The following is a 26,503-nucleotide window of genomic DNA, read 5'->3' as shown; positions in this document are numbered from 1 at the left end:
ACATTTTCAATAACCCCATTAACACCTCAAGGATACACAGCCTACAATTATATATATATATATATATATATATATATATATATATATATATATATATATATATATATATATACCCATACCAACAAACCCGTGCATGCGCACACACATGAAAATATTAGACAAGAACACCCTATCAAATCTCTACCTTTTCCCTGTACCCTGTAAAAACCGTATCCTTAAACCGCTTTTAAACTGCGCCATGCTTGGACATTGCTTCATATCTTTACTTAGTCTGTTCCACAGCTTCACTCCACTCACAGAGATGCAAAATTTTTTTAATGTTGTACGGATACGAGGATGTTTTAAATTTAATTCCCCCCTCAAATTGTATCCCCGTTCCCTTTTAGAAAACATTTTTAGAATATTGTCAGGAAGCAGGTTATTTATTGCTTTATATATAATTTGTGCTGTGAGAAAATGAACCAGATCTGTGAATTTTAGAATTTTTGATTTTAAGAATAGTGGATTTGTATGATCTCTGTAACCAGTTTTATGGATTATCCTTATGGCCCTTTTTTGTAATATAAAGATTGATGATAGCGAACATTTGTAAGTATTGCTCCAAACCTCTGCACAGTAATTCAAATACGGTGCAATCAGGGAACAATAGAGAATGTGGAGTGATTTGTGGTCCAGAATGTGTTTTACTTTACTCAAGATTGAGACACTTCTTGAAATTTTGTTATGTATATGATTTATATGAGATTTCCAGTTTAATTTATCATCTATAATCACACCAAGAAACTTATGTTCAAGTACTCTTTCAATTTCCACACCATCTACATGAATCTGCACTTGTGCATTTCTAAGGGAATTCCCAAATAAGATAATTTTAGTTTTACTTAGATTTAGCGATAGTTTGTTCCTGTTAAACCATTTTTTAATTTTGCACATTTCTGAAGTAATTGTATCCAGCAGCTCCTTTAGATTCCCCCCAGAACAAAAAATATTTGTGTCATCTGCAAATAATACAAATTTTAATATATCAGATGCCTTACAAATATCATTTATATAAATAATAAATAATTTTGGACCCAGTACAGAGCCTTGTGGAACACCACAAGCAATGTCCAAGCATGATGAGGAATGGACACCCAGCTTCACAAATTGTTTCCGGTCACTTAAATAATTTTTCACCCATTGCAGTACAACCCCCCTAATCCCATACCGTTCCAGTTTATTAATTAATATGTCATGACTGATTGTGTCGAATGCTTTCTTGAGATCCAGAAATACTCCAGCTGCATACTGTTTCTGATCTATAGCATTCGTAATCTCCTCAATTCATTCGATTAATGCCAGAGATGTTGATCTTTTTGATCTGAATCCATATTGACTGTCAGAGAGTAATTTATATTTATCTAAGAATTTGTCTAATCGTTTATTAAACAGGTTTTCTAGGATTTTGGAGAATTGTGGTAGTAAAGAAACAGGCCTGTAATTTGTGAAGTGGCGTCTATCCCCGGTTTTATACAGCGGCACAACTTTAGCTATTTTCATTTTGTTTGGCACTTTTCCCGTCTGAAATGATAAGTTGCAAATATATGTTAGAGGTCCTACAATTCCTTCAATGACCTTCTTGACGATTTTCATGTCAATATCATTACAATCAGTAGATGTTTTATATTTACACATGTGTACAATGTCAATTATTTCTTTTTCCTCCACTGATGTGAGGAACATTGAGTTAGGGTTCCTATCAATCAGGTTTTCACTACATTCTACTGATGGCAGTGACTCAGGAATTTGTTCTGCCAGTTTTGGTCCAATATTTACAAAATAATGATTAAAGCTGTTGACCTTATCAGCAGTGTTTTCCATAATATTGCCATTATCGATAAAGTATTGTGGATAACTTTGTTGTCCAGAATTATTTTTAATGATACCGTTTAAAACATCCCATATTCCTTTCATATTATGTTTATTGTTGTTCAATATTTTACTATAATACTCCTTTCTACATACACGTATAATATTGGTCAACTTATTTTTGTATTTTTAATATTTATTTTCAGCATCTTTTGTTCTTGGTTTTAGGTATTCCCTATAGAGTGTATTTTTCTTTTTACATGCATTTTGTAAACCCTTAGTGAGCCATGGTCTATCTGAATATTTGTGCTTTCTGTTGTATTTTATTGTTGGACAGTTTTTATCGTACAACTCCATGAATATTCTTAAAAATATGCCATATGCAATATCAATATCAGCTTCTTTGTACACATTGTCCCAGTCCTGATTTAATAGATCGTTCTTAAATGCAGTCATAGTTTCTTCTGTCCTTACACGTCTGTATCTCAGTTGTTCTTCATGCTGATTTTTCTTATAATTAGTGTCATAAACTGCAAAAACTGGTAGGTGATCACTGATGTCATTAATTAATAATCCGCTCACAATGTTGTTTTCCATATTGTTAGTGAAAATATTGTCAAGTAAGGTGGCACAATGTGGTGTAATTCTGCTAGGCCTGGTTATTTTAGGATGTAAACTCAAACTGTACATAGTGTTTAGGAATTCGTCGGTCATTTTATGCTTTTTTGGATTCAACAGGTCAATATTAAAATCACCAACTTTTTGATTTGTTTTAGAGAATATTTCCTCTATGAAGTCATTAAATACTTGAATACTAGAGCCAGGTGTTCTATATATACAGCTAATTATTACATTTTTTTCTTTTTCCTTATAAATTTCAATTGTTATACATTCTAGTAAATTATCAATTACAGTTGTCATACTTTCTACCACCTTGTAGTTTAGGTTTTTATCCACATACACAGCTACTCCCCCTCCACTCTTGTTCCTTCTATTTACAAAATTCACTTCATATCCCTCCAGTCCAAAGTCCATTCCTTTCTCCGCATTGATCCATGTTTCAGAAATGGCAATAATTCCAAATGGATTTGCCAACTCATTTAGATATTCCTTTATATTGTTGAAGTTGGCATACAGACTTCTGCTATTAAAATGGATTATTGATAATTTATTTTCCGTGTTGATGGTGTGCTTAAACTGTTCATCAGTGAAGTAGCAGCAGTTACAGCTGATGTTGTAGAAGAAAACTTTTAAGCTTAAATTTCAAAACTTACATTTAACTACTGATTTTATCTATTGTTCTGATTTTATCTGTTTTGATTTTATATACTGTTTTGTTTGTTTGTTAATTAGTTTGTTTGTTTGCTTGTTTTAATCAATTTTAAATCATGCTTTTTATTTGTTTTTGTTTCTAATGTCTCTGTAAAGCACTTTGAATCACATTGTTGTTGAATTGTGCTATACAGATAAACTTGCCTTGCCTTGCCTTGCCTTATTATTAATAATAACAATAATAATAATAATAATAATAATAATAATAATAATAATAATAATAATACATTTTATTTATAGGTGCCTTTAAGACCCCCAAGGTCACCTTACAATAATACAACAATACAATATAATAAAGTATAGCAAAACAAAATTTAAACATAAGGTAAAAAAAAAACAAGCATGAAAGTATATAAACAAGTATAAAAGGGTATGGAGTTCTGAATAGATGGGTTTTGAGACGTGTTTTAAAAGTACAGAGAGAGTTTGTAGTTTGAAGAGCTGGTGGAAGTGCATCTAAAGTCTTGGGGCAGAGCAACTAAAAGTCCTGTTAGAGAATTGTGCATCAATATGGTTGTCATTGTGCAAGATGATTAGATCTTTAGCAAGGTGATTAGATCTTTAGCAAGGTGATTAGATCTTTAGCAAGAATGCTCAGCTCTGTTTTCTAAACACTGGTTCGTTAAAATGTTACGCCATATATGGGGTGACTGAGGATATTGGTGACATCACATGCTCACACATCGCAGACACACACGTCCCATGTTCACAGGTGGGTGTCTTATCTGTCGCATGATTAATGAGATGTTTGTGTAAATACTGATGTTAATAAAAGGACTGTGAGAGGGGTCCCAGAGTTTGGAGTTGGCTGAGATCAGATGAAGAGCTCAGGCTCCCCTTGCAGCAAGTAAAAGACAAAAAGCACTGTGGTCGTACACAAATGATTGGTCTCTGAGCCAGCGGCGTTTAAGTGTTAGACCCAACAGGTCTGTAGTCACGCATACATATGGAGAAGATCAGATAAATATGGAGGAGCGAGGTTATGAAGCTCTTTGAAAGTAAGAAGCAGGATCTTGAAATTGACACAGAGGTGAATTGGAAGGAAATGGAGCTGTTTAAGGAAGGAAAGGAAATTGGATCGATACTTTGCTTTTATCGTTCAAGTTGAATATGTAGACCTATTTTCCTTTGGAAAAAATAAACCTCAACCATGCACAATGAAAAATGTCTGAACCTTTTTGTGTGCTCTACAGACAGAAACACTGACATATACCAGGTCGCCAAAAACCCAGTTTCAAAACACATGTAGATCACAGTGATCACAATCACAGTGATATAGTGGTGATTAAAATGTGTTCAGAGATTTCATCTCATAAGTCACGGCACACTACCCTTTCCCCAGTTAGCTGCCTGATTGCCTTTGTAGTGTGGCAGAGCACTTCTGTGAATGAGTGAAAGTGTGAATGTTGAATGTTTTTGTTGAAATATCCAGGCAAGTATATACATGTAAAATGAAAAGATATACGTGTTCAAATAGCGTCAATTAACACACAACTTCAGGTTTTTTAATTTCTATGTGATTATTCTTATAACTAAACAATGAGAACAAGTAGTCTGATGTCCTGTAATCATTATGAAGCTATAATTTGAAATACAATAACACATTAAGTTTTTGAACAAAGTATTGGTATTGGTTGAAAAGGAGACTCTGGGTTGCTGCATCTTGTTGCTGTTTCATCTTAAATTGAATTCAAATTCAAATTCAAATTCAAATTGGTCATGCGATTTTGACGTGCCGGCGTGTCCGTCGACCCCAGTGGGTTAAATAATTTTTTGAATAATAATTTTGAAAAATATTTCTTCATGTCATTATGCAGGCCGCAAGTAGGGGTGACATGGGCTGCAAGATTGAGACCCAGGCATTAGATCCTCTTAATGCATTTTTGTTTGGGTTTCCACTGGCGTGGAATTACCAAAAATAGAGAGGGCATTGCCTAACATATGAAACAGGAAAAGACCGCTGTGTAATTCCTTTATTTGTAACTGTATTCTGAATATCATCATTTTAAATGGTAACTGTAATGGAATACAGTTACTCATATTCTGTATTTCAAATACGTAACGCTGGTACATGTATTCCGTTACTCCCCAGCACTGCTTAGTTGCAACAAGTGGTTATTTGAGTTGCTGTTTCCCTCCTATCTGCTCAAAGCAGTTAGGGCACTTTCCTCTGAGCTTTGATATTAGCAATGCATTTTTAAAATTCATTCATTTATTTATTTATTACAGAGAACTGTCGCTCACTAGATACACAATATTGCCAAAGGTTTTCACTCCCCCACTTAAATCTTGGGCGCAAGCATTTCCCTACATGTTGAACTGTGTATGTGACAAATAAAATCTGAATTTGAACTCTAGCATTTGTGAAAAAATGGGTCATTCTCAGTGAATTCTACAATGGTACAGCTGTGAACCTTTCTTAGTACTGAATATTCTAGAGACAATTATTAGTGGCAAACAATCAGTGGGGATTTTATGTGATGGGTAATATAAAATAGTGCTCAGATGTTGCCAAGTTTCAGCAGAGTCAATTGTTACAGCCAATGACTTGTCAGATACTTAGACAAATCTGTCTAATCTTCATGTGGCCTCCAGGTTAGCTCAAGAATAATGTGTAGAGAGCTTCATGGAATGGGTTTCCATGGCCAAGCCTTACATCATCAATTGCAATGCAAAGTGTAGGATGTGGTGGTGTAAAGCATGCTGCCAGTAGACTCAAGAGCACTGGAGTGATTAATAACGCTTCTCTGTATACGATCTTGCTCTGGTGGTTGCCAGAAAAACTGTATACGACTGACTGTTGAAGAGACTGAAATCCTCAAAGCCTCATCCGCCTGAGTCGGTCTAAATAAGGTGCTGAATCTTTAGCCGAATAATTATTGGTAAAGTATGGAGTTCTGGAATATATAAAATTTGTTTGCGCTATGGTTATTTTCTTAAAATTCAGGATTATAAATGTAACAAAATAAGTGGAAGTAATTATTCTGTAATGATTCTGAATGAATGAAGTGCAATAGTATCATGAATAGGAGGTGTTTTTGTACAAAGGTCACGATGAACAGTAAAAAAAAGGATTTAAGCATGGTGCAACTGGTGTCATTTGGGTCAAAAGTGATTTCAACAGGACTAGGGAAAGGGGAGAGTAAAGTTTGTGAAAGCGTATAAAGTGATGTTTCTCTTAATAAAGAACTGCTCTCCGGATTTTGTCACAAGCAGATGAACCATTTAGAGAGCAAACTCTTCCTCAAAATGTTCCATCTGCTTTGTTTTTAAAGTGAGGAGCACTGAAGGATTAAGCATGGCAAAGCAAATGCCAATCTCCATTTAAAGTCTAATATTGTGGACAATCCTTTTTTTTCTTTTAACTCTTTGTGAAGCATCAAAAGTAAAACTAGGGTATGAATATCACATCTCATAATGCTTCTTACAGGTTGTTCTAGCTCTTAAAATTAACAGATCTCTGGGACCTATTTTCCTGGGCACTAAAGTTTAACCTTGCTATTCACCAAGTCCATAGATGACTCAGGAAAACTGATTTTATAGATGTGGCAGTTGAATGTGCCTACCTTTACGATTGCTCCTGGGTTGCCTCATCTGGATTTACGTGAATTTCCTCACCACCAGCTTAGGCTACGTCTTCACTAATCTGGATAAATTTGAAAACGGTGTTTATGTCTAGAAACACTCCGCGTCCACACTATCATTTTCAGTTGTTTTCATCCACACTGAAAAAGCTACGTTCCTGTACTGCGTATGCATGAAACGTCTGCCGTTTATTTACTTTACGGCTCTTTGAAATGTTGCGGCAAAATGTCGAGGAAAAGTGCTGAGTTTTATCTGAAGGTTTCTGGAGCATGTAGAAACTTATATTATTCTTTACAGTTTTTTCTGAATGCTTAAACCCTAACTGTGATTCCTGTAGCACAATCTCTAAAACTATTCAGACTTACAGCAAAACCACTCACTGAGTTTGCAAAACTAAAAGCACAAAAACTGCTTTGCACTCAGTTTGCAATTTTGTAACACACACTTTGCAAAACTGTAGGCACAATTAACTACACAACACTCAATTACCAAATTTCCAACACACTCCTAGCAAAAGTATACACATGTATGGCTATCATTAACACTAATTTGCCAACTGTCTGGCACACTTTCACATGTGAAAACTTTTTTAGATAATTAGTTCACTTTGCAATCAGCCTAAGCACTATAATACAGGTAAGCTGTGTGTGCGGAGTACAATGGAGGGAGCAGAAAGAGTGAGAAGTAAAGGAGGCCGAGGAAGAGGACGTGGAGGTGAAGAAGTAGGATGAAGAGGATGACAAGGACAAGGAGGAGCAAGAGGAAGACGAGGAGGGGGGAGAGGAAGGGTAGGAAGAGTAAGAAATAGAATTGCTGATGACATCAGAGCTACAATAGTGGACCATGTAATCAACCGTGGAATGACCCTGAGGGTAGCTGGCCAACGGGTCCAGCCTAACTCGAGCCGCTACACTGTAGCAAGCACCATAAGGACATCTTGAAATGAGAATCGGTTAGTACAGTCACTTCGCACAAAGATTTGTAGCACTGCCATATGCCAATGAGAAACACACCAATACCATTGACGTAAAAATACTGAAATTGTTACTTTACAGTATCAGAATCAGAATCAGAATACTTTATTGATCCCTGGGGGAAATTATTTTTTTGCTAGATGACCAGATTGCTAGATGACCAGATGCTGGGGGCAGAGGAAGCATGTTCACTGCAGACCAAGTAACCCATATAGTCATTATGGCGATTGCAAATAATCCTATACTTGGAAATAAACACTTGTGTTTGTTTTGATGTGTTTGAATAAACACCAGTACTTGAAGTTTGGATCCCTCTATGCTTATGGATCTATGACAGAAGTATGAGCTCAAACTGACATAGCCTACCTTGTGCACAGAGAAAGCAAAAGCCAGATGTGTTTTGTATTCATACCATCAGTGTGCAGTTGGCGCATTGTGTGCTTAGTAGATGATGGCTTGTGTGTACTGTTTGATACGGAAACACCATTTTTACGAAGGTGTGAAGAGTTAATCTAGCTGTGTTTGCTTTTGCAAGAGAACTACAATGTTTTGATTATTGGGTGACAGGTTTTCTTATTTGTGTGAAGAGTTTTGCAAAATTAGCCAATAGTTACAAAAAATGTGCTTAAGCAATCAGAAAAAACTGTAATAGGGCTGTCAAAATTGAGAGCAAACAAACAACTGCTGTACAATGCCGTCCACCATCTTAGTTGAATCGGTCACATGACTGCATCATATGACTAAAATGCGTCATCGCTTTCAAAAGCCTCCGTTTTTGCAGCCCACACTGCGACGCATAAACGGCGTTTTTAAATGTATCCACCTTGGAGAGCGTTTTCAAAAAGCTCAGTTTACCTTGACCAAAAACACCGTCTCAGTGTGGACGGAAGGCCAAAACGGAGAGAAAAATATGCATTTTTAAATGAAAAGTGTGGACTTGGCCTTAGATCAGTTTCTGATAACCTATTAGCATAATATCCCTAGGATCAGTAACACACAGATCCGGTCGAGACTTCCTGTACAGGGGTAACTGGTACCTAACTGAATATATTGTGCCAAGTGTAGATAGGATTTTGGTGTGAGGTAGTTTTATTTAGAAGGAAGGCTTAGACCCTTAGTTCTAGTAAAAGGAACTCTTAATGCTTCAGCATACCAAGACATTTTATGCAATTTCATGATCCCAACTTAGTAGAAATAGTTTCAGGATGACCCCTTACTTTTCCAACATGTTGTACGCCAGTGCAAAAAGCAAGGTCTATAAAGACATGGATGAACAAGTCTAGTGTGGAAATATTTGACAGGCTTGCATCGAGTCCTGACTTCAACCTGATAGAACACCTTTGGGATGAATTAGAGCGGAGACTTTGAGCCAAACCTCCTTTTCCAGTTTCAGTGTCTGATCTCAAAAATGTGCTGCAGAAAGAATGGTCCAAAATGACCATAAACAAACTCCTAAGCATTGTGGAAAGTATTCCCAGAAGATCTGAAGCTATTATAGCTGTAAAGAGTTGGTCGATATTATATTAAGAGGGAAATATCACTCAAGATCATATGTGTGTGAAGGCAGAATACTTTTGGCAATATAGTGAATATATATATATTTTTTTTCAAACCATTATCTGTAAACCCTGGAGCTAGTTGTGCAGGAAGATGTGAGTAGATCAGCATTTTCTTAATTCTTAGACAAATCTGTCTTGCCCCAATAACCATGCCACGTTCAAAGTTACATAAATTACTTTTCTTTCCCATTCTGATGCTAGGCTCTTATAGACTAGAGAATGACAGACTAAGTGGACTGGGTTTACAGTTTTTTACAGACACTAGGACACATTTCTCAATACTTAGGTCACTTTTGCAAAACTCCTCACACAGTGAGCACAACAGAAGTCTATGTGGGCTAAACTGAGGATCAGTTATCATTGTTTTGGCACAAAATGCATTCAATGACTACATCTCTCAAATTTCATGAATTATTTTCTCACTCAGACACAACAACTGCCAAAAATCTTTGTACGTACAGGACATTTTGCATGTACTTACATACTGTTTTCAAAACTGTTAAACTTATGGCCAAAACAATAACATAATGCAAAACTGAATAAGACAGCAAAATTCAACAGCAATATTTTATTGAAACATATTTTACAGTTTTTTCTGAATGCTTAAACCCTAACTGTGATTCCTGTAGCACAATCTCTAAAACTATTCAGACTTATAGCAAAACCACTCACTGAGTTTGCAAAACTAAAAGCACAAAAACTGCTTTGCACTCAGTTTGCAATTTTGTAACACACACTTTGCAAAACTGTAGGCACAATTCACTGCACAACACTCAATTACCAAATTTCCAACACACTCCTAGCAAAAGTATACACATGTATGGCTATCATTAACACTAATTTGCCAACTGTCTGGCACACTTTCACATGTGAAAACTTTTTTAGATAATTAGTTCACTTTGCAATCAGCCTAAGCACTATAATACAGGTAAGCTGTGTGTGCGGAGTACAATGGAGGGAGCAGAAAGAGTGAGAAGTAGAGGAAGCCGAGGAAGAGGACGTGGAGGTGAAGAAGTAGGATGAAGAGAATGACAAGGACAAGGAGGAGCAAGAGGAAGATGAGGAGGGGGGAGAGGAAGATGAGGAGGGGGGAGAGGAAGGGTAGGAAGAGTAAGAAATAGAATTGCTGATGACATCAGAGCTACAATAGTGGACCATGTAATCAACCGTGGAATGACCCTGAGGGTAGCTGGCCAACGGGTCCAGCCTAACTCGAGCCGCTACACTGTAGCAAGCACCATAAGGACATCTTGAAATGAGAATCGGTTAGTACAGTCACTTCGCACAAAGATTTGTAGCACTGCCATATGCCAATGAGAAACACACCAATACCATTGATGTAAAAATACTGAAATTGTTACTTTACAGAATTGCTAGATGACCAGATGCTGGGGCAGAGGAAGCATGTTCACTGCAGACCAAGTAACCCATATAGTCATTATGGCGATTGCAAATAATCCTATACTTGGAAATAAACACTTGTGTTTGTTTTGATGTGTTTGAATAAACACCAGGGGCCTGTTCTTCGTACCGCGCTAAGTGAGTTAGCTGGATGAGATTGTTGACGATTTCGCGTGATCCTGGATCGTTCGGTTCCCCGAAGCCCATCCGGGACTTGCTGTCATAGCAACAGAGCCGTAAGCGTAAACCTGCTGGGGAGCAGGTTTACTTTATGTAAACAGGATTAGATCGCGGCCACGCAGGTATGTCCGCGTCATTCATACGAAAGCAACAGCGATATTCCACCACTGTTTCACCATAAATAAATAACATCAATGTAACTAAAGATAATGCAGCACTTGATCCTTTTATTGATTTCACACAGATACATACAGGTCATTCCCTAAAAAAGGGAAATGTACTATTAACATTCTATTACATGTATGTGATTATTACAGATGTAATTCATATTTCAGAGTAGTAATTGTAAATTACTTCGTGTAATCAAGATGAGAGACCACGGCTATAAAAGCGAAGGTGGATTTGGGAAGTCTGTCGCAGTTATATCCTGTCCGTTTACGCGAGCAGCCCATTGCGGAAGGTGCAAGATTGATAAGGAGAGTCCTCAGAATTCAGCGTATATTGCGGGACAGACAGGATCCTTTAGCTCAGCGCGACAGTGTGCTCATAGAGAGATATCGATTTTCCCGTGAGGGTATTATTCACTTAACCAACTTGTTGACGAGGGGGTGCAGGACCACCACCTGTCTTTTTTTTTGCTCTGCCCTTTTCTTGGTTGCTGTTATAAACAAACAGATCATTCCAGGGTCTCTTTCCAAGAGACTAAAAGCAATATAAGTGATAAATATTACCATTCTGTAGAATATTCTTATATTTCACTTTTACTTGTTCCCATGTTCTAGTGGGTCCTGTTGTGGCTCTCATGTGAAAGGGGATATAATATAACATATTATAATATAATATAATGTAATATAATATTGGATAATATGGTGTGATATGATAAATCTACCCTACCGCCTACTGGTGTTGGCCAGAGGGGCCGATGGCGCAATATGGCAGCCTGGCTTCTGTCAGTCTGCCCCAGGGCAGCTGTGGCTACAACCGTAGCTTGCCTCCACCAGTGTGTGAATGTGAGAGTGAATGAATAGTGGCATTGTAAAGCGCTTTGGGTGCCTTGAAAAGCGCTATATAAATCCACTCCATTATTATTGTTATTATTGAATTACTTACGAGTTTGATTTGTCAGCAACTTTCTGCCAGCCCTCTCTCCTTGCTTTTGCAGCCTTTGCAGTGTTCTCTTGCGTTTTAATTAAACTCTGAAACTCCTGAAATCCCTCACTCAAGAGTTCTTGCTCTGCTGCCGAAAAATACCGAGCGCGCTCCTTCGACATTTTCGCCGACCAATCAAAGGGTTGCCGATCAATGTTTCTACTATCGATGCGTAGCCCCTGTTGGGCCACCCAGTGATCTCACATTACTTCATCCAGCTATACTAATCGTCAACAACAGGTGTGTTCGGGGAACCGGAATAGCGAGCTCAGAGTTAGCGCGATGATTTGGTCTTGGATGTTTCATTTGATCTTGGATGTAGTAAGCGACGTACGAAGCACAGGGCCCAGTACTTGAAGTTTGGATCCCTCCATGCTTATGGATCTATGACAGAAGTATGAGCTCAAACTGACATAGCCTACCTTGTGCACAGAGAAAGCAAAAGCCAGATGTGTTTTGTATTCATACCATCAATGTGCAGTTGGCGCATTGTGTGCTTAGTAGATGATGGCTTGTGTGTACTGTTTGATACGGAAACACCATTTTTACGAAGGTGTGAAGAGTTAATCTAGCTGTGTTTGCTTTTGCAAGAGAACTACAATGTTTTGATTATTGGGTGACAGGTTTTCTTATTTGTGTGAAGAGTTTTGCAAAATTAGCCAATAGTTACAAAAAATGTGCTTAAGCAATCAGAAAAAACTGTAAATCTAAAAATGCAGTTTAACCAGCCACAGCTGATTCTCATTGTAGATGAACATCTACACAGGTGTTACTCCTTCAATTTTTCAACTCCTTCAATTCTGGCATGCCAGAAGATTCTTTCCTAGGTGTATTGCCCTAGATGACATAAGATGTGATGTGGATGGGAACCTGTGGCCAAATGGAGAAGACCGAGTAGATTAGCATTACTATTGTATGTGTATCAGTGGATGGTGTGTATACAAATTCTTGTATTTTGGGATTACTTAGTGCAAAAAACTAAAAATACATAAACAAATATTGACGAATTCTGCATGATGTCTAATTCATTCCAGTAACATATATTGAAATTATAAACAGAGATGTGTCCTTGTTTTACACAAGAAAACACTGTGTAATGCTACATGTTGTTAGTGTTTTTTAGGTCATTGTTTTGTGGGTGACAAAGTGTGTTTGTCGGCTGTCAACCTTTGCTAGTGTTCTGGAAGAATGAATTTATTTGAGACCTGAATAAAGTGTTTTGGTAGTTGTAGTGCATTTTGAATGTGAAATGAACTGCTGTGCCAAGCTGAAGGTCAGTTAGGAGAATTGTGTGAAGAGTTTTGCAAAAGTGACCTAAGTATTGAGAAATGTGTCCTAGCGGCTGTAAAAAACTGTAAGTCAAGTTCTTGGCCTGTATTAGAGTCTCAGTCTGCCTCTGTATAAGGTGATGATTATACAGATGTTATACTAGATGTTTTTGCCAGTATGGTGTGTGTGTAAGTGATTCATGGGTAGTGGAACTTTAGGTTGTAGTTATCCCTTTTTTGTAGGGCATTTATGTTAAGAAGCTTCAAGGTAGCCACATAATGATATTTTCTTTTGACTTGCAGTGTTGACACAGAGGAGAAACTTTTCAAAGACTGTAACAACTGTAAAAAAACAAACAAACAAAAAAACCTAAACAAAGAAACAATTGTTAGGATTGGTATATTAAAAAAGATAATGTGACTTACCGGAATTTAATTAATTGTGCTGTGATATTGTTCTTCTGTGCTTCTGCTCGAATCTGTTTGAGATAGTGACATTGCCAAACATGAATTAAACCACCTGAATTGAGTAGTTTGAGATTATGTGAAAATTGAATGACACAAAGATGGGGCTAATTGAGACTTACAGCAGTGCTAACATTTCCGAAAAAATCACTGTTTGGATTATTGTATGTGTCACTAAATTCCACATTTATGGTCAATTGATCTGTTGTAACAGAAGCAGTAGTTGGTGTTATTGTAGTAGTTGTGTTTGCTGTTGTTGTTGTAGTTGACATCGCTGTGGTTGTAGTAGTTGGCACTCTTGTAGTACTCGAAACCCGTGTTGTTGTTGTGTCTGTCATTGGTGTGGTTGTATTTGGCATCAGAATTGTTGTATTGGTTAGAATTGGTGTTGGTGCAGTTGTTGGTAATGGTTTTGTTGTAGTAGGATCTGGTGTAGTTGTGTTTGGAATCAGTGTTGTTGTGTTTAGCATTGGTGTTGTTGTAGTAGGATCTGGTGTTGTTGTGTTTAGCATTGGTGTTGTTATAGTAGGGTCTGGTGTTGTTGTGTTTAGCATTGGTGTTGTTGTAGTAGGATCTGGTGTTGTTGTGTTTAGCATTGGTGTTGTTATAGTAGGGTCTGGTGTTGTTGTGTTTAGCATTGGTGTTGTAGTAGTAGGATCTGGTGTTGTTGTGTTTGGCATTGGTGTTGTAGTTGTAGGATCTGGTGTTGTTGTGTTTGGCATTGGTGTTGTAGTTGTAGGATCTGGTGTTGTTGTGTTTGGCATTGGTGTTGTAGTTGTAGGATCTGGTGTTGTTGTGTTTGGCATTGGTGTTGTAGTTGTAGGATCTGGTGTTGTTGTGTTTAGCATTGGTGTTGTAGTAGTAGGATCTGGTGTTGTTGTGTTTGGCATTGGTGTTGTAGTTGTAGGATCTGGTGTTGTTGTGTTTAGCATTGGTGGACAGGGAATGATATCTGTGGAGAAACATTCAAGAATTCCTTATATTGTTTTAGTGACACGGAGAACACTCATGACGCAAACTTGATGAATTTAAAGTGAATAAAAAAAATACATCTTGTTATAAAAACGACAAGGTCCTTACTTGTGACTGGTTCACAGAATTCTCCATCAGGAGGAAATCCCTTTATGCAATCACAGGTTTGTGAGGTAACATTACTGCATGCGCCGTACTCATCACACTTGCCACATGACCAAGCAAACTGGTCTTCACACTGACACTGGAGTCCTCCAGTGGAGTTTGGATAGCACCCTTTTCAAGACATTTAAAAGAATAACAAAACACAGTTCACAAGTCATACAGCACCATATGAACAGCATTAAATGTGTTGGAGTGTTGGAAGTCAAATAAGATCAGGTCCTTACATGTGGTGAAGTTCAAGTCTTTCAGTGTTAAAGACCCAGTGATGATTTTGGGGAAGGAGAAATTTCTCAGAATATTTCTGAGCACAACACTGAAATTCTGGGGCACACTAGATGCTGGGATGTGCAGTTCAAGGTCTATATCAAAGTCCACTGGTGCTGTGAAGGAGAAAAGGGGAAAATCCATCACATACAACTGTTGCAATGATGGGAAACTATATTTACGTGAAAATGTAAAACTGACCCAAGTTCGACTCATGCATGTTACAGATTTTCAAATACCTTTATCATTTAAGAATGCATTACTTATTAAAGTATGTTACTTGTCCAGGTTTATCCATTACCAACACATGGGTTTAGGTCAATGCCTAAAAAGCTACTTGGTAAGTTTTAGAAAATTAGCAGCGGCTGAGCTAAAGCACAACAGTAGCCATATCTTTTGAAAGTGTTTTCTTTGTTGCCAAATTGATGGCCTCCATGTTTTTCTCTCTAAATAAAATATTGTATACACTTTCCATTGTAAAAATAATTTCTTACATATTGATAATTAATAACACACCCAAAATACAAATGAAACATAACAAGATCATTTGTGTCTTTGAACAGAAACAATCAGATAATTCTGTAGTGATGACTTCACAAACTGCCATGAGACTGGGATTCTCAGTTCGTCTGGTGTTTCTTCAAATACAATTTTTTATGTTTTAAGAGTTTACACTATATCTCAGGCATACAAAGAAACAATAGAGGTGATATTTAGAACATCCTGTACAGTATTCTTTTAAAGAATAAGAATGTATAAATGTGTGTCACATTTAAAGAATTTGCAAATAATGAACGCAGTGTTAGATCTGTCAATGTTTCTTTAATACAGTGTGTATAGAATGAATTGAACTGTGCTTCCACAAATGAATAACAAAGATGTTTGTCATACCAGGAGGTGGTGTTGGGCAAGGAGCGACGCCTGTGGAAAAACATTATATGTTTAATTATTTCAATTTCAAGCCAGAAACTAAACACCATGACTTTGGTTATGTCATAGAAATGTCAGCAAGGATAATGAATGCAGTGTTAGATGTGTTAATGTTTCTTTAATACAGTGAGTATAGAATTAATTGCAGTGTGTTTCCACAGAGCAATTCATATCTAATGTCTAATCACTCTCATAACACAATGTTAGGTAATCAGACAGTTGAAAAGTTCATTCATTTATTTGATAAAGGCAGTAGTCTGTTCATCCAACAGCTAGATGATATCAGTTCTTACTTGTGATTGGTTGACAGAACTCCCCACTCAGAGGAAATCCCTTTATGCAATTACAGGTTTGTGAGGTGACATTACTGCATGTGCTGTACTCATCACACTTGCCACATGACCAAGCAAACTGGTCTTCACACTGACACTGGAGTCCTCCAGTGGAGTTTGGATAGCACCCTTTTCAAGACATTTAAAAGAATAACAAAACACAGTTCACAAGTCATACAGCACCATATGAACAGCATTAAATGTGTTGGAGTGTTGGAAGTCAAATAAGATCAGGTCCTTACATGTGGTGAAGTTCAAGTCTTTCAGTGTTAAAGACCCAGTGATGATTTTGGGGAAGGAGAAATTTCTCAGAATATTTCTGAGCACAACACTGAAATTCTGGGGCACACTAGATGCTGGGATGTGCAGTTCAAGGTCTATATCAAAGTCCACTGGTGCTGTGAAGGAGAAAAGGGGAAATCCATCACATACAACTGTTGCAATGATGGGAAACTATATTTACGTGAAAATGTAAAACTGACCCAAGTTCAACTCATGCATGTTACAGATTTTCAAATACCTTTATCATTTAAGAATGCATTACTTATTAAAGTATGTTACTTGTCCAGGTTTATCCATTACCAACTCATGGGTTTAGGTCAATGCCTAAAAAGCTACTTGGTAAGTTTTAGAAAATTAGCAGCGGCTGAGCTAAAGCACAACAGTAGCCATATCTTTTGAAAGTGTTTTCTTTGTTGCCAAATTGATGGCCTCCACGTTTTTCTCTCTAAATAACATATTGTATACACTTTCCATTGTAAAAATAATTTCTTACATATTGATATTTGATAACACACCCAAAATACAAATTAAACATAACAAGATCATTTGTGTCTTTGAACACAAACAATCAGATAATTTAATACAGTGTGTATAGAATGAATTGAACTGTGCTTCCACAAATGAATAACAAAGATGTTTGTCATACCAGGAGGTGGTGTTGGGCAAGGAGCGACACCTGTGGAAAAACATTACATGTTTAATTATTTAAATTTCAAGCCAGAAACTAAACACCATGACTTTGGTTATGTCATAGAAATGTCAGCAAGGATAATGAATGCAGTGTTAGGTGTGTTAATGTTTCTTTAATACAGTGAGTATAGAATTAATTGCAGTGTGTTTCCACAGAGCAATTCATATCTAATGTCTAATCACTCTCATAACACAATGTTAGGTAATCAGACAGTTGAAAAGTTCATTCATCTATTTGATAAAGGAAGTAGTCTGTTCATCCAACAGCTAGACAATTGCAGTTCTTACTTGTGATTGGTTGCCAGAACTCCCCACTCAGAGGAAGTCCATAACTTTTGGTTATGTCATAGCAATGTCAGTAAGGATTTTGAACGCAATGTTAGATCTGTTAATGTTTCTTTAATATGCTTCTAAAATGCATCTATTTCTTCAGCTGCAAGTTTCTTACTTGCGTTTGGTTCACAGAACTCTCCATCAGGAGGAACCCCTTTGATGCATCCACAGGCTTGTGAGGTGACATTACTGCATGCACCGTATAGGCCACACTTTTCACATGACCAACCAAAGTGGTCCTCACACTGACACTGCATTCCTCCGGTGGAGTTTGGATAGCACCCTGTTAAAGTCATTCAAAACAATGACAAAACACACCTCATAAACCATGCACCAGAGTATGAACACATTTAAATCTGTCCGAGTACAAAATTCTTACATGTGGTGAAGTTCAAGTCTTCTATTATTAAAGACTGAGTGATGGTTTTGGGGAATGACAAATTTCCCACATAGTTTCTGAACAGATCAATGAAATTTGGGGGCAGGCTGGATACTGGCAAGAGCAAGTTAAAGTCTATATCATACTCCACTGGCACTGTAGAGGAGACAAAAAACAAGCACCCCATTTATTTAAGATGTTTCTACTTCTGTTGCAACTTTATATATATAATATACATGTGAAATACATATATCACATGTATATTAAATTACATGTGATATATCATTTAGTGATATAGCTGTTGGTGTAGCTAGTGTTGACACTAAGAAAACATTTCTCAAACATTTCATAAATTTTAAATATCTCTCGTAAACAAGAAAATTGCGACTACAGCAACTGAACCTTTGAAACAAATTTCATACAAATGGTCAGAGGGCCCGGTGGCGCCAGTGTCCGGCAGCCTCGCCTCTGTCAGTGCGCCCCAGGGTGGCTGTGGCTACAATGTAGCTGCCATCACCAGTGTGTGAATGGGTGGATGACTGGATATGTAAAGCGCTTTGGGGTCCTTAGGGACTAGTAAAGCGCTATATAAATATAGGCCATTTACCATTTTTATACAAAGTTATGGCTTTAGGATAGAATTCAAATCAACATCCTTTACACTTTAAAAAAAATTACATTATTAAATCCTTTCACAGAACACAGACGTAGAAACCTCAGTCTAACTACATATGCTGGATAAATGTACTTACATTTACATTACATACTTACTTACCTATCACATGTGATACATGTTTGCCTAGTCCTACCTGGGTTGCTGGTTTTTAACTGGCAATATTGCCCATCTGCTGGAAGTCCATTAATGCATCCACACGTATCACCAACGATGGCATCACAGGCCTCATAGTCAATGCATTTGTTATATGACCAAGCAAAGCTCTCCTCACATGTGCACTGGTATCCAGTTATGTTTGCAGTTATGTTTGGTGAACACACTGAGAAGAACACAACACAATGGTTCAATGTGACACTTTGAGTGAATAAGATTGGCAAGCAATGGAGATGCAACATAAATGGATGTTTTACCTGTTGTTGTATTAATGCTTGTAATCTCACCAGTGGCGTTGATCAATAAAGGAAAACTGAGAGTGTTCAGTATCGACTGGAATTGTTCCAGATTTGAGACGCTTATAACAGCTTGGAACTCATACTCAGTGGAATTTGATGAAGCTAAAGGTAAAAAAAAAAGAAAAAAAAAGAAAAACCCAAACAAACCATAAAGCAATGATAACACTGATAATCTGGACTTGGTCAGATACTGTTATTGCTATTCAGTTCTGCTTGTTCATTGAATATCCTCCCTCGTCTAGTTTTTCAAAGCACTTTGCAAAGCATGTTTTTTTTTAATAAATACAATTATTATATAATTATATTATTAGTCAACAAACATGTGTTACGTTGTAGTAACACTGCTAAAATTTTACTCACTTTCTCTTTTTTGTCTTAGATGAATGCTGGATTCTTCTGCACTCATTAACTCCTGGAAGAAAATCCAGGAGGAAAATGATTTGTTTCACTGTATTTTTTCATCATTATACATTCATTCATTTTTATTCTTACCTCAAAGAAGCCGTTTAGAAACTCTCTGTGTCTCTCATACTTAAGACAGTTCCATATGACTAGGAGAATAACGATGCATAACGAGACCTTTCGTAATGTCATCCTAACTAAAGAGAAAAGAACACAAGTCCTTTTAATAAAATCAGTCATTATTCACGGTGTCATGCTGCTGGCATTCCTTCTGTAAATGGGAGCCAACAGGAAGGCAAAAGGTTTTCTGCCTTCCAGATAATGTGCTGCTCAACTTGTTTAAATGTATTTGGATCATACCAGCCTGTCAATGTTTATTTGTTAGCATGCAAACAGAGTTTTAAAAATGTTTAACTTCAAACATTGTCAAAGTCAACAACTTGTAATACTAAGCAAAAAAACAAAAAAACAAAAAACTGATGGTCTATATACAGTATGAGAATTTTCGAGTGCCAATAATCTTTCCTGTTCTTAGATAAGAAAATAGTAACTGATGTTTTAATTTTCTTATCACAGTTGTGTCACGGTATTGGGTCGTGTGAGTTTTCCTTGTATTTTGATATTCATTGTTTCTTTCTTTGGTATTAGCTTCTAGGTTTCTTTAGTCCTTGTTTAGTACGGGCGATCGTGGCTTAAGAGTTGGGAGTTCGCCTTGTAATCGGAAGGTTGCCGGTTCCAGCCCCGGCTTGGACAGTCTCGGTCGTTGTGTCCTTGGGCAAGACACTTCACCCGTTGCCTACTGGTGGTGGTCAGAGGGCCCGGTGGCGCCAGTGTCCGGCAGCCTCGCCTCTTTCAGTGCGCCCCAGGGTGGCTGTGGCTACAATGTAGCTTGCCATCACCAGTGTGTGAATGTGTGTGTGAATGGGTGGATGACTGGATATGTAAAGCGCTTTGGGGTCCTTAGGGACTAGTAAAGCGCTATATAAATACAGGCCATTTTAGTAGATCCATTTATGTAGTCATCCCTGTGTTAAGTATTCCCTGTTGGCTCGTGTCCCCATGGCTCCTATTTTACTTTGAAAGGTCTTGTGTTTCTTTGTACTACGTGTTTAGTCTTACTCTCCCCTTTAATGTCATTATGTTTCATTCTAGTCAGCTGTGTCCTCATGTGTCTCCACTTCCCCTGATCACCTCATGTATGTATTTTTGAGTGCCTACTTGGTAAATCCTTTTGTAAATAGCTTTTCTGTTTCCGTGAATACTCATGGTCTTCAAAGAGTTCAATGTAGGAGGTCAAACAACTTGAACAGCACAACCTCCAAAACAACTCCAGTACTATCGCAAATCTGATTTTGTTTGTAAAAATGCACTAATTTTTTATTTTATTTTATTTCTTTCAGGACCAATGGATTGGTGAATGAGTGAGAAGCTGTGGTTTGCTGCATTTGTTTTTCCTATAAACTGTAGGGGGAAAAAAGATAAACTGGCTTTGTTGTACAGGTGATTTAAATTATAGCTTACTTTCATTATCCATCTGGACAAACACACTTGGGGCCACCATGGAAACTGAAGACAAAAATAGCTGTGTCCCAGGTTGGTAACCCAAGTGGGCCCCAAGTATCAGACCTGCTTCTATCCATCTGGGCCCCATACTCATTTGTTGTCTGGGGCTGATTTGGGACCCATCATTAACCCATCTGGGAAAACACATTTGGGGACATCATGGAAACTGAGGACAAAAGTAGCTGGGTGCCAGGTGGGTAGCCCAAGTGGGCCCCAACCATCAGACCCGCTTCTACCCATCTGGGCCCCATACTCATTTGTTGGCTGGGCTTGATTTGGGGCTTATCTCGGACCCAGCATAAACCCATCTACGAAAACACATTTGGGGCCACCATGGAAACTGAGGACAAAATTAGCTGGACCCTAGTTGGGTTTCCCAAGTGGGCCCCAAATATTAGCCCTGCTGCTCCCTATTTGGGCCCCACATATGTGTGTTGACTGGGAGGCAACCGCCTGTGTTGCCTGGGAGGCAACCGCCTGTGTTGCCCGTATCAAAAACCGCTACTGCATCTGATGATTAACAGGTGTGCCAGGTTCAGTGACTCACTGCCCCGCCTACCTATACAAAAAGGGAGGCACCAAAAAACACATACAGACAAAAACACTACATAACCAGAACCCAACTCCTAACAGTGCAAGCCTTTTACCTCAAACTTAGTCACTGCTCGGTGACATTCGTCTATCCTGGCCTGAAAGGAGACACTACCTGTAGACTGCAGCGAGAACTGCCAGCATCTGAGCCAGCCAGACTCTGACCATGATGAGAGAGGCTCTCTCTCATCATGGTCACCTAAATGCAACACACAGTAATGGCAGGTTTTGTAATAAGGCAGATCGCGCTAACATAATATGCACTGTTAGTTGATTATTTACCTGCCGCATTAACGGGAGAGGACGTGCAATGTCACCGCTGCTGCTGGGTTGAGATTCACGAGTCCGGGGCGGAATTAACCGTCTCGAGGCAGGCGTTGCCGATTTGCAACAGTTAAAAACTAACAATCTGATTACCCCACATACATATTTTATGAGTTTGTTTTACTCAGAAGTACCACTGCAGGACTTGGTTGTGCATTAGCAACAAAAAACTTAATTTGAGCCTGAAAGGGTTAAAAACATGACATTCATTTAAGGTCATCGCGAGCAAATGCTTTTGCATATTCATAGTGTTTCCTCCCTTAAATGAAATATCTACTTTGCAAGTATTGCAAGTTGCCCAGTTCTCATAAAGTATAACAAAACATTTGAGCGTTTGAGCTGCTTAGGCGCCGTGTTTCCTGACAGGTAAATGACGCTCCGCAACGTGGTGACATCATTCGTGGTAACTGGAATCGATAAGGGAATCATTTGCAAAAATGGCAAACAATTTCAAGGAATTGAAACAGTGGGAACCGGTTCTCAACAAGAACCGGGTTTCGATACCCATCCCTAATTATGTCAGACTTTGAAACAAAGACACTGTGTTGTGCAATACATACTAAGTGCATTAAAATAAAGTTTATATGTACAGCAGTGGTAAAGAATTTAAACACTCACTTTTGACTTTAGCAGCACAGTGTGAGTAGAATTTCGTTAAGTTAGAGAAATGACACAGACATAAAAACGTAACAATGAGATTAGTCTAAGTTTAGGTGAAGATGGCGTTTGGTTTGCTGAAATGTGCCCATGTTTATTAGTTGTTCTGGATCATGAACCCGATAAATGTTTCACAGTTTTTAGCAGCATTATACCCCAAGAGTTCAACCTTACTAATAAGATTTTTGTCTTATAATTTATTTTAAAAGGAAACTAATAAGTTAATGCGCATGTGTACCCCTGAGACTGTCTCAGATCTGTTATTGATGTTATTGATGTTTGTTCCTGAATTGAAAAGTGTATTATCTCCAGTCATCCATCCATTAATCCATCCGTCTTCCTCAACATACCCTATTCAGGGTAGCAGGAGTTGTAAGCTTGTCTCAGCTGTCATACGATAACAGATAGCAAACATTCAAAATATTTAATTTATTGCTGTTTGCTTGCAAAGTTAATTATTTGTTTGTTTTTAGCAGTATTGAATAGCAGTATGCTATTCAATACTGCTTATTGAATAGCAGTAAATGCAAAATAGCTAGATATTAGATATGTCGGTAAACATTCTAGGATACTTTTTTAAAATTGGTCTGAAGATATGAGGAATAATAATACAATATAAAAGACACTGAGTAATGGAAATTCTACATTAAGTTGATTACCTTTTGCCGTTGTTGCCGTCTGTAAAGACTTGTCAGGAGAGCATAATCATTTTGCAGCACACCTTCACATACAGACTACAGCATCAAATGAGAAACCAACTTCCTTGATTGCTTTTTCTGAGTCACAAACCTGTCTGTCTGGTTTCTTTGAGAGAAATGTAGATCATACACTTGATAAACTTCAATGTGTTGATGATTGTCCTTGTTGAGGCAGACAGTGCTTCATGGTCTTCGTTCAGTACCTCAAATTGGCTGACTGGTGTTTACAAACAGAAAACCAAACAGGGGTGCCAAAGCTGAAAATTTCTCTCATAATATGCATGAATTTAGCTCCTGGATCCAGAAACATATCTGCTTTATTTTATTAGTTTGTGATATTTTCTTAGGATGTCATGCAGGTTTTTTTTTTTAATCATTATTTGTCATTCAATTTGATGAAAAATTTCATATTTTATTGTTCATTGGTAAAAAGCAAATAAATGGGCTTTCCAGTTGTATGAAATTTATTGCCAAGAACCATTGTTGCAGAAAAGAAACAATGAGCCAAACATGGTTTATGTTTTGTGGTAAGTTTATGTGAATTATTATGTATTGTGTATTATTATACATATTACCAGTGCTATAAAAGTTCCAAAGTTGTGGTACTCATCTGATAGTTATTTGTTTAGATATCTGTGTAACTAACATCATAAAGTGGATGAAGTGAACTTCTGATGTGTTCCTGTAAATACACAGAATGTATTCCCTTGTCTGTTTTCCTTTTTTCATGTTAATTGGACTCTGTGGGTATAATCTCACTTTATTCAGATCATTAAATGGCCATTAATTGGTTTGTTTTTTTAGTTTTCTTATTGCTGGAAAAGAGTGAGGCCCCATGTTGAACACCTCAGATGATCTGGGGAAGGAGAATATATTTGTGTTTTGTTGTTTGGTAACATATTAACTCAGGGCCCAGCAACACTATATAATCACACCTTTAATTGAAGGCTTTTGAGACATAATTAACACATGAGTTTGCATTTGCGATATCACATATTAAACTATTTATTTTAAATCATGTTGTATATTACTAGTGCTGTTATTTATAATAATTTTAGGAAAAAATAGAAATGAAGCAAAAATGTAATATTACAAGAAAATAATAAAAAAAAAGAAAATCTCAAAACTGTAGGTTGTGATTATTACATGTTTTGTTTCATTCAGTTCATTAGTGAAGTCAGCTACATGTTACAGTACCATACTATACTAAGTTGCAGTAAAACTAAGGTCCCCGAACCCAAAAACTGTACGAACCTGATTAAAACCTGTTTGCAAAATTACAAAATGAAATCAAATCTGGTGACTTTTTCTGGTGTTATTGGAGACTTATTTATGACAACTTTTGACGTGAAAGTATGTATTGCTCTTCTCAACAAGCAGCGGGTGCTGCCGTGGGCACCTCGCCCGTGCCAAAGCGCTCACGGGCAGAGGATAGTCCTCCCCCAGCTGCTATCAGGGCAGGAAATGTTCCCACCTATGCGTCCAAACTGCAAATGATCATGCATGAGTGAAACCTCTGCTCCCGCAATGACTGTAACGCAATCAATTCTTCTTTTACTGTTATGTTGTTTTGTGGCTCACAAGGTTTAAAACTACTTAAACACACACACGCACTCTCTCGGGATAACTTTGTCGGAGATAAAATGCCGGGTTGCTAGCGAAGCTCCAAATGCTATCCAGACCACCGACAGGTCCCGCATGCCACAGCCGCTCTATCACGTGATGCATACTGCTCCGACGTGCTAACGTTCTGAGGTGAGTTATGGTGTGTTGCAAGTTTTGTGAGGTGCTTTCGTGATATTTAATGGATCGGATTACATTTTTTATTTTTCTCCGATATCCGATCCAGTAATTTAGGTCAGTATCGGACCGATACCGATACGTAATATCGGATCGGTCCATCTCTAATACACACACACACACACACACACACACACACACACGCACAAAGTAACTCCACCAGAGTGCCTATTTCGGGTCACTTTTGCCGGTCCAAGCCCAGATAAAGGAGCAGGGTTAGAATTGGGACATTAAAAAAAACAATAATCGCTAAAAGAAATTTAATTTGTAGTTCTAAATAAATTCTAAATGCATTTAGGACGTTTTTTTACTCACTTTATGTCTCTTCTATTTTTTCTCTCCTACAACGTGGGTTACAATTGCATTAGCATGACCAATTATGCAAATTAGGCGATTATGCTATAGCGACTTCTAGAGATTTTTAGGATAGCCAATAGTGATTTTCCTTACTGAGGAGTTGGCAACACTGGCCAGGGGCTGCGACACATTTATACAGCCATATTTTGCATATGACTATGAAAGGCCCCTGGCCAGGAAGTAGTTCCTTCCAATTTAGACGATCCGAATGATACAGTTTCTTTCCACTGTGTTCCTGTTAATAAAAAACTACAAATTTTTCCCAAAGTACTAAAATATCAATATTTTAATATGAGAATCGATTCTAGAACATAAATTACTGGTATCGGAAGAATTGATATTTCAACATCGATCCGCACACCACTAATAGCGACACTGCTCAGTGGCTAGTAGATCTAAGAGCAGACTAGAGCAAACTCTCTGAATAGTATCCAATAACCATCGCAGTGGCAGACATCCAAGACAGAGTCGCCAATATTGTATGAAGAGTTGGACAGAACCATTCCCTGACATGATTCGCACTTACAAGCTAAAGAGGCACCAGTGTCTGGTGGCACAAATGAACCTGCTGGTAAGGGAGAAGACACATCCAGAGTGGCTAACCAAATGCCGGACAGTCCTGGTCTCCAAGGATCGCCAGAAGGCATTGGTCCCATCCAACTACCAGCCATCTACTGGCCAATAACCTGCCTTAGTATGGAAGCCCTTGTCAAGCAACATAGTGACTATGAATAACAGGCACATGGCTCAATACATGAAACGGGCACAGAAAGGAATTGACAGAAACATCAGAGGGGCAGAACACCTGCTACTAGTAGATAGATCAAACTGACAAACTGTAGTCTGGATTCACTACAAGAAAACCTATGACTCAG

The 26,503-nt window shown here is 37.8% G+C and overlaps 1 protein-coding gene across 1 annotated transcript in view; it reads right to left on the bottom strand.

Moving 5' to 3' along the window:
• The window catches only part of LOC146551042 (uncharacterized), a 30,658-nt gene extending 10,780 nt beyond the window's left edge, over positions 1-19,878 (bottom strand). Inside the window, exons 1-14 of the mRNA XM_085259934.1 lie at positions 19,729-19,878; positions 19,597-19,648; positions 19,195-19,338; positions 18,918-19,103; positions 18,109-18,264; positions 17,845-18,012; positions 17,353-17,382; positions 16,667-16,822; positions 16,386-16,553; positions 16,054-16,083; positions 15,123-15,278; positions 14,842-15,009; positions 13,884-14,713; positions 13,723-13,775 (exon numbers count right to left, since the gene is read on the bottom strand). Of these exons, the coding sequence (XP_085116060.1) occupies positions 13,723-13,775; positions 13,884-14,713; positions 14,842-15,009; positions 15,123-15,278; positions 16,054-16,083; positions 16,386-16,553; positions 16,667-16,822; positions 17,353-17,382; positions 17,845-18,012; positions 18,109-18,264; positions 18,918-19,103; positions 19,195-19,338; positions 19,597-19,648; positions 19,729-19,878 (2,447 nt within the window). The remainder of the gene's footprint in view (positions 1-13,722; positions 13,776-13,883; positions 14,714-14,841; positions 15,010-15,122; positions 15,279-16,053; positions 16,084-16,385; positions 16,554-16,666; positions 16,823-17,352; positions 17,383-17,844; positions 18,013-18,108; positions 18,265-18,917; positions 19,104-19,194; positions 19,339-19,596; positions 19,649-19,728) is intronic.
• Between the last annotated feature and the right edge of the window lie 6,625 nt (positions 19,879-26,503).

This window comes from Mchenga conophoros, linkage group LG20, assembly GCF_057382185.1.
Source record: "Mchenga conophoros isolate Kocher_MC1m ecotype Shallow Benthic linkage group LG20, M_conophoros_male_GT1.1, whole genome shotgun sequence".
In the NCBI taxonomy this organism is placed as follows: domain Eukaryota; kingdom Metazoa; phylum Chordata; class Actinopteri; order Cichliformes; family Cichlidae; genus Mchenga; species Mchenga conophoros.
This window is presented reverse-complemented; position numbering and strand designations above follow the sequence as displayed.